At 36.3% G+C, this 9,007-nt stretch overlaps 1 protein-coding gene across 1 annotated transcript; it reads right to left on the bottom strand.

Annotated features, from left to right (window-relative positions):
* Window positions 1–2,350: 2,350 nt before the first annotated feature.
* LOC131732519 (uncharacterized) lies at window positions 2,351–7,244 on the bottom strand. The gene is made up of 7 exons (XM_059021089.1): window positions 7,152–7,244; window positions 7,021–7,052; window positions 6,586–6,691; window positions 5,988–6,171; window positions 3,509–3,641; window positions 3,257–3,364; window positions 2,351–2,797 (listed from the first exon to the last, which is right to left on the bottom strand). Exons 3-7 carry the CDS (start codon window positions 6,635–6,637, stop codon window positions 2,351–2,353), a joined length of 924 nt encoding a protein of 307 aa, XP_058877072.1. The 5' UTR covers window positions 6,638–6,691; window positions 7,021–7,052; window positions 7,152–7,244.
* Window positions 7,245–9,007: the final 1,763 nt, after the last annotated feature.

Raw genomic sequence — 9,007 nt, 5'->3', positions numbered from 1 at the left:
TATAAATTGTAAACAAATTATGCATTTTAAAGAGCTGTATTGAGGGCACGCTCACAGGAAAGCTTAGAGAGCGGCATTTGAAAGACCCCAACCTCGTCTTTCTATAGATACACAGCATGTAGGGTTGTCTTTTACAATGCCGTCGGCATGTTCAATAACATGGAGGCGGCCCTAATAATGTTAAACCTTTTCATACAGAGGGCTGAGTGCTTCAATTGTGCCTTAAAAAAGTCCTGGATAAACAAATGGCAGAACCATTTTGAGGTACACATTTCAATTGTATAATGTATTATACCATGTTTTATTCAAGGGCCCTAATACATGGTACTTGTAAGAGTATATTTTGTTATTTTACTAGTTGTTTTAATGCGTTAGTCATACATTACCAGCTGTCCTATCCCCCCATCCCCATTTTTTTAGTAAGAAACTGTCTTTGCATAAATGCAAAATCAGATTTATTGTTATTACTATTAATATTATTAAGTTTTATGGCACTTTATTTTCTTAAATAGGCCATGGTGCTGTCTGAGATACTTGATCTGCAAAATCCAATTCATATGTAAGTATTTTCTTTGTTTAATATTCATGCCTTATTTTGAAAATTACAAATGTAATGTTTAAATGCCTCACACTGAACGTTGACAAAAAATATATATATATATCGTGACAGCAACCAGCTTTTGCAATTTTAGATCTTTCCATGACCAATTTAGGGATATTGACATTATATATATTTATTTATATATATATATATATATATATATATATATATATATATATATATAAAGGTAATGGTATGTGAAAACATTTTAAAGTGTATATTTTATTAATAAGTATCTTTAACAGCCATTGCTTACAGTTTTCCTACCTTTCTCTGATCCAAAATGAACTGACTGTAGAACAAAAGGAATGGAACCGACACAAAATCAGGAAACAGAATAATGCTGCAGGTCCCTTCGGGAAACCAGAGGTCTTGTACATTGCACCACCCACAGGTACTTTTTAGATGCATTGTATATACCGTAGTAAATATTGTTGTAGTTTTAAACAATAAAGAATATAATTTAACATTGAATTAATTGTTATGGTTGTAATAAGAAACAATCTGTGGTTGAAGTTAGAACTGTCTTAAAAATGATATAATGCTATTGATTTGTTTAGTGGTAACTAACAAGTGCATTGTCATTAACTAGATTGTTATTTGAACATAAGCAGGAAACAAGAATGCTTCAATTTACTTAGAAAGTGATTGTTTATGTGTTTACTGCAGATTACCATTAACTTTATTATTTGGAAATTAGGAACACTACCATTAAATGCCATTCACATTGTTTTTTTTTTCTCTAGGCACAACAAACATGCTGTGTTCTGTTGATGATGACCTTCTCACGTATGCTGATCGATTCACATGCACTGAAGAAGAGCCATTGTCTGTTGCGAATGCTGCATTTAGGCAGATTTGTGAGTCAGTGCTTGAGCATGCAAACTACCGTGGGCGTTCAACAGTTGAAGAAGCCACAGCTTCTTATATGTTGTTGAGCACAAGAATAGTGTTGGCTGTAGAAAACTTAAATAGACCAGCTCCATTAACATTTTCTGAAGCATGTGCATGCTATGACAGACTTGCCCTGGAGGGATGGAATTAATGTTAAGCATTATGTCCAGCCAATGTAAGCCATTCATACCTGACTTTTTTTTTTTTTTTTAATTAAGTTCATGAACAGACCATTTGTTTCATAAATGGTTCACTTTTCTCTACTGCACAAACTACAACTTCTTCGCTCTGTATTGACTTTGAAAGGTGCTTTAAGACAACTGTGTAAGACCGGCAGCTGTATAAATGAATGTCCTCCGAGATTGTGAGCTCCCACTATTTCTAGTAAATAAAGAAAACATCACAAGTCATTTCCCTTGTTCAACAGATTCATTTATTTTTGTATAAGATAACTTGTATTCCGCGTTTTACAATTTTGTTGGATGTAAGTAAATACTTCCAGAACAAAATACAGCTTGATTAAATATTCCATATACATTTCAAATTCTGTTCAAATTATTTGCAAAAGTTTTATTCAAAAAAACACAAATTTCTTAAACAACTCAAGAATCCTTAATGTTTAAAACTTTTTTTTTCATTATCCTGTAGATTAAAGAGAAAGTATCAGGGTTTTTAAAAAACAGAGTTATCACTCCCCACGTTGCTACAGCTGTTAACACACCTGCAACTTTAACCTTCATTGTTAACATTCTGACAAGAACTATGTAGTGGAGAGCATGAACAAAAAAAACCCACTAAAAGTAAGTTACCATTGTTTTCATAGGTAGTGCAGAATGTAAAGGGACCGTTATCAAATTACCACTTAAAACCATAACGTTGCTCTAAATTGATGATGTCTAAACCCTTAAAGATTTGAACAACCTCAGAAACAGGAGGTCGAAGATCAGAACTGTAGTTCAGACAGGGGCAAACAATTGTTTTCTGGGGAGAGTTAAGGCTAGATAGGCCATGGGGCACGGCCTCTGTCAAAAGCAGCCTACTAAGCTCTCTGCAGTTGTTTACATTCCACGGATAACAGCCAGTAAAGAGCTCTAGGAACGTTGCACCCAAAGACCACACATCAGATTTCACGCTTGGCTGCATGAAGTTGATCATGCATTCAGGCGCCATGTACAGGGCTGTTCCACCCTGAGGACCTGCTACCTGTGCAACAGTTCTGCTTCCAAGTCTTAGAGACACCGAATCTCGAACATTAGCAAGCCCCCAGTCTGTAAGAAGTGCCTTCTTTGAACGTTGCTCTACCTACAAAACATATGTACAGCATGTCAGAAGTTAAGGTTACATTACTACTGAACTGTTAGATAATCTGGGTTAATACACGCACATTATTTAAAAGGTGCAAAGATGTGTTAAGTCTAACTTTACAAGTAAAACATGTATACAAAAAATAAATAGGCACATAAATAGTTAGCGAGAACCATAATCAATATTTTAAAGGCGTATACCGTTTATTTATTGAATATATTGCACCTTTTTATGCTGATCAGAATCAATACACTTTAGTAGTCCAGCCTTTTGAGATGGTGCTCACCATGAAATGGTAGTCGGCAAATTATATATGTAACAATTTTACCAGGGCAAAATTTCAAAATGGGACGCATCTCTCATTATTATTTTTTTCAGCAGATGTGATACTGACAGTGCCTACTGACGTTTTATTATACATTTTTAATATTTGCTATTAAATCAATGAACACTTGCCAGAATATTTGCTGGTTTGATATCCTGATGTATTATATTCTTTGAATGAATGTACTCAACAGCAAGAGCTACTTCCAGTCCAATGTAGCATTGCTCTTCTTCATTCAACTGAAGGGGAAAAATAAAACATCATGAATACTTTTCTTGCATTATAGTATAGTACCTATAACATGTAGAGGGAGTTCAAGATTAAATTAATATAAATTGTGTCAGATAAAAATTAGGGTTGCTGAGAACTGTATGATAAAATACCTTGAAATTGGCATCATCTCCATGAAGCACTTTCTCTAAACTTGCTCCATGGATGTATTCATTTGCAATGAGAATTGCTCTATCAGTCTTAGAAACAGCCATCACCCTGGCTATGTGAGGATGGGAAAGCCTTCTGTAAGAGAAAAATTAAACCCACCAGACAAAAGTTGAACTTGCATGTTGTCAGAGTAAAAAAAAAAAATAATAATAAAATAGGAATCATAAGATGCAGACCCCACCTCCTTGCCTGCCACATTGATTTCTGGCATGACCTTGAAGTTTCTAGGATCATATCCTGTGTGGTGATTCTTTCATGGTGAGTCCATATACAGTACTGTGCAAAAGTTTTAGGCAGGTGTGAAAAAATGCTGTAAAGTAAGAATGCTTTCAAAAATAGACATGTTAATAGTTTATATTTATCAATTAACAAAATGCAAAGTGAGTGAACAGAAGAAAAATCTACATCAAATCAATATTTGGTGTGACCACCCTTTGCCTTCAAAACAGCATCAATTCTTCTAGGTACATTTGCACACAGTTTTTGAAGGAACTCGGCAGGTAGGTTGGCCCAAACATCTTGGAGAACTAACCACAGTTCTTCTGTGGATTTAGGCAGCCTCAGTTGCTTCTCTCTCTTCATGTAATCCCAGGCAGACTCGATGATGTTGAGATCAGGGCTCTGTGGGGGCCATACCATCACTTCCAGGACTCCTTGTTCTTCTTTACGCTGAAGATAGTTCTTAATGACTTTCGCTGTATGTTGGGGTCGTTGTCATGCTGCAGAATAAATTTGGGGCCAATCAGATGCCTCCCTGATGGTATTGCATGATGGATAAGTATCTGCCTGTACTTCTCAGCATTGAGGAGACCATTAATTCTGACCAAATCCCCAACTCCATTTGCAGAAATGCAGCCCCAAACTTGCAAGGAACCTCCACCATGCTTCACTGTTGCCTGCAGACACTCATTCGTGTACCGCTCTCCAGCCCTTCGGCGAACAAACTGCCTTCTGCTACAGCCAAATATTTCAAATTTTGACTCATCAGTCCAGAGCACCTGCTGCCATTTTTCTGCACCCCAGTTCCTGTGTTTTCATGCATAGTTGAGTCGCTTGGCCTTGTTTCCACGTCGGAGGTATGGCTTTTTGGCCGCAAGTCTTCCATGAAGGCCACTTCTGACCAGACTTCTCCGGACAGTAGATGGGTGTACCAGGGTCCCACTGTTTTCTGCCAATTCTGAGCTGATGGCACTGCTGGACATCTTCCGATTGCGAAGGGAAGTAAGCATGATGTGTCTTTCATCTGCTGCAGTAAGTTTCCTTGGCCGACCACTGTGTCTACGGTCCTCAACGTTGCCCGTTTCTTTGTGCTTCTTCAAAAGAGCTTGGACAGTACATCTGGAAACCCCTGTCTGCCTTGAAATTTCTGCCTGGGAGAGACCTTGCTGATGCAGTATAACTACCTTGTGTCTTGTTGCTGTGCTCAGTCTTGCCATGGTGTATGACTTTTGACAGTAAACTGTCTTCAGCAACCTCACCTTGTTAGCTGAGTTTGGCTGTTCCTCACCCAGTTTTATTCCTCCTACACAGCTGTTTCTGTTTCAGTTAATGATTGTGTTTCAACCTACATATTGAATTGATGATCATTAGCACCTGTTTGGTATAATTGTTTACTCATACACCTGACTATAAGCCTACAAAATCCCTGACTGTGCGCAAGTGTACCTAGAAGAATTGATGCTGTTTTGAAGGCAAAGGGTGGTCACACCAAATATGGATTTGATTTAGATTTTTCTTCTGTTCACTCACTTTGCATTTAGTTAATTGATAAATATAATCTATTAACATGTCTATTTTTGAAAGCATTCTTACTTTACAGCATTTTTTCACACCTGCCTAAAACTTTTGCACAGTACTGTATACAAAATGAAACGGTCTGGATCTTTGGTCTAATTTTAAGATACTGGGCCATCAGAAGAGTTAATTTGCCCTACAATTTATTATTATTATTTATTTCTTAGCAGACGCCCTTATCCAGAGCGACTTACAATTGTTATAAGATATCACATTATTTCTACATACAATTACCCATTTATACAGTTGGGTTTTTACTGGAGCAATCTAGGTAAAGTACCTTGCTCAAGGGTACAGCAGCAGTGTCCTCCACCGGGGATTGAACCCACAACCCTCCATTCAAGAGTCCAAAGCCCTAACCACTACTCCACACTGCTGTCCTAATTTAACATGTGGAAGTGGTTTCTATGACATTACTACAATATTAGATATCGTCACCACAAATTAATCTGTTGTTCCCTAGCACACTAACCATCCCACCAAATTTAAATCAAATCCATTAAATGGTTTGAGCTATTTTGTTTACTAATACTAATAACTTAATACTACATCCTACAGTCTCCTGTAGGCAGGGTAAAAATAATTAAACAAAGCCTTATGAGAAAAGAAATAGGAGGCCATACTCACGTGCAGACGAGAATCTCATGTGTTATGTCATTCAGAGATCCTTGAATGGGGATTTTTTTAATGGCAGCAACTGTCCCCTGGTAGGATCCCCTGTACACAGTTCCAAAGTTACCACTACCAATCACATAGTCTTCATAGACTTTAATTTGCTCTTCACCTACATAGGGAAGCCTAGGCATGTAAACTGAAAGACAAAAATCAAGAACGGTTTCTCAGATCAAAGTTAATTTGCTTGCAGTTACAAGATATCTTACTTAAACTGATCACCAATTATGCTTCTAAAACAATAAAAGGTAAAAGGAATACTTTAGGTCAGGGGTGCCCAATCCTGGTCCTGGAGGGCCGATGTCCCTCCTGGCTTTTGTTGCAACTGTGCCCTAAATTACTTAATTGGACCAATCAAGCCCTTATTAGAAGCTTAATTGGTCCAATTAATCAATTTAGTGTACAGTTTGAACAAAAACCAGGAGGGCATCGGCCCTCCAGGACCAGGATTGGGCACCCCTGCTTTAGGTAATGGATTATACTTAATGTTTAAGTAATTGATGTATGTTACAATACATACAATTAAAATCTCTGGAAGATTTACTGTACATACGAGAATTAATATCCAGTTCTGTTGCACTGCTGGAAGGTTGAGGCTGTAGCATCTGGTTGGGTACTGCAGAAGCAGCTTCAGCTCCCTTTGGTCGATCAGGAGCAATCTGGTGGTTTAATAAAGACAAATTAAATGTTACAATACGAGAAAGGTATCTAGAAACAAAAAAGTCAAACACACAGACTACTCTATAGTCAAGTCTTATTGCTTTCAAAGAAGTAGCATACATTTTATTTTTTTTAAACAACTCTATTGCAGTAGATTAACTTTCTGGATGAAACTGAAATCATAATGTGATATTACAGGAAGATTCAGAAATGCAGATATGCAAGATAAATTACATGAAGCTCAGTTTTAATAAGATTTTTTTTTAAAAAGATGTATTTATTAGTAGATCATGTTTAATTTCAAATATATTGCTACCATTGAACATACCTCACAGAGACTTTCAGAAAACGTCAGATCTTCTGAAATAATAAATTAAAACAATTAAGTCTGGACAAAAGAAATGCATATATATATTAGACACACACACACTATATTCAATGTAGTACAAAGTGTCTTACCAAATTGGACGTCTTCACAATCCACAACCTATAAATGAAATGTTCGTAAAAGAAAATATCCATGATTATGAGAATAAAGATGTAAATTTCATGTTTCTGGTAAATTACTAAAAGATCAATATCCACTGCTGGCACTATTCAGGAATGGAATAATTGTTGTCTTGATACAATGATTAAAATGTGTGTTTTGAAGAAATGCAATACTTGCCTCTTCCACATAGTTTGTTTTGCGGTTCCTTTTTTGTTCTGCAATATACCAGTAAATAAATCTGTCACACCACATTCAACTAATACATAAAAGTACATTATTTAGTGGGGGGGGGGTTGTTTGTTTGTTTTTTTACCTGCAATTGAGTGTTCCAAACCGCTAACTTCTTCCTAGAATAAAGAATAAAAATTATATTGGACCAAAATATTAAATGTATCCTAACGTGATTATGCTCACCACATCATAATGTATTCACAAAGGTAGATAGTAATGTCAATGCTTGAAGATAATTTTCGAATAAATGTATAAATGTTACGATGACAGCTTTGTAGTGCTGACGATGGACTATTCTGTAGTCCTGTCAGGTCTTGTATCAGGGATGCACAACTCCAGTCCTGGAGAGCCACAGTGTTTTTAGATTTGCATTCCAACTGAACGCTACTACCTAATTCATCTTATCATTGGCTTGACAAACTGAAAACTTTTTCCCGATTCATAAATTATTGGTTTAAACAAACTTATAAAATCTACTCTGGGACCAAGATTGGACACCCATGTCCTATAAACAACAGTACCAAAATATCTTTACTGTCTTCCCTACCATTTCTTCAGTCTCATAGCTCTCCCTGCTCTGGTCACTGTCTGCCTCTACAAAAATAACAATTGACGACATATGAATGTATAGGTGTGGATTTGGTTTGTATATCGAAGATAGGCACATATGTAATATACAAATTGGACAAACTACTGAGACCACATGCACATTTTAGTATAATGAATTTAGAAGAATTAACAAGCGCAATTACTTATTTTCTGTTAATTATAAAGTTTAGGTACCTATGGGTCTGCGTCCAATGTAGAAGGTTTTTTTTCCAGACATCCTTAATCTCACTAAGGCTTGCATGTTCCTTTTCAAAATCCTCTATAGGCCACCGAGTACCATCCGCATGGCAAAGAGTGAATGTTCCTTCTTTCATTTGTGGATTATTCCACAAGGCTTCTTTAGCCATTAGAATGATGTCGTTGTACCCATCAGTCTCTTGCATCAGAAGTCTGGGAGGCTCTTCTTCCATGATGACCTTGATGTACTTTCCCCCCCCGGTTTTTTGTTCGTCCTTTCCACTCCATAGGTCTAACCCTAACCTCTAGTACTTTTCTTTCTTCCTTTTTTAAAGGATATTGTTTCTTTTTTATTGGTAGACTTTTGCTGTGTAGTGCCTTTTTCATTTCTGCAAAGACACTTGCTGCATCTGTAAAATATTTGTGATTTAGAGGGGGAATACATTGTAAATGTAATAGTTTAACACCTGACCAGACATTTAAAAACAAAATTTGAAGTATCTGCATTTGGTTTTGTAATTTAAATATTTTGAACTACAAGTATTTGCGTTTGTATTTAATGTTTTTAAAATAATTTGCCATGTGTATTTATCAAGTTTAGACATGTTAATCACACCTCTATCAATTGCTATTTATTCAACTCAATCAAATTCACCTGTTCATGATCTTCTCAACCTCTGAATTCGCAATTACATGCATTACATCCCAAGTCTGCACTTTGATGGATAGGTTTGTTTTTTTTTGTTTTTTTTTAATTATGTAGAACTCCAAGCTGTATATAAATATCACCTATTCAGTTTCCCCAAAA

This window comes from Acipenser ruthenus, unplaced genomic scaffold (assembly GCF_902713425.1).
Source record: "Acipenser ruthenus unplaced genomic scaffold, fAciRut3.2 maternal haplotype, whole genome shotgun sequence".
Classification (NCBI taxonomy): domain Eukaryota; kingdom Metazoa; phylum Chordata; class Actinopteri; order Acipenseriformes; family Acipenseridae; genus Acipenser; species Acipenser ruthenus.
The sequence above is the reverse complement of the archived record's forward strand: the minus strand, read 5'-3'. Positions and strand labels throughout refer to the sequence as shown.

Excerpts from the sequence above, each read along its gene's own strand:
- LOC131732519 (XM_059021089.1), bottom strand. The coding sequence starts at position 6,637 with ATGCTACAGCCTCAACCTTCCAGCAGTGCAACAGAACTGGATATTAAT. Across the intron at positions 3,365-3,508 it reads GAGATGATGCCAATTTCAAG|TTGAATGAAGAAGAGCAATG; the intron begins GTATTTTATCAT and ends TTTCCCCTTCAG. Across the intron at positions 2,798-3,256 it reads TCAAACCAGCAAATATTCTG|GTAGAGCAACGTTCAAAGAA; the intron begins GCAAGTGTTCAT and ends TATGTTTTGTAG.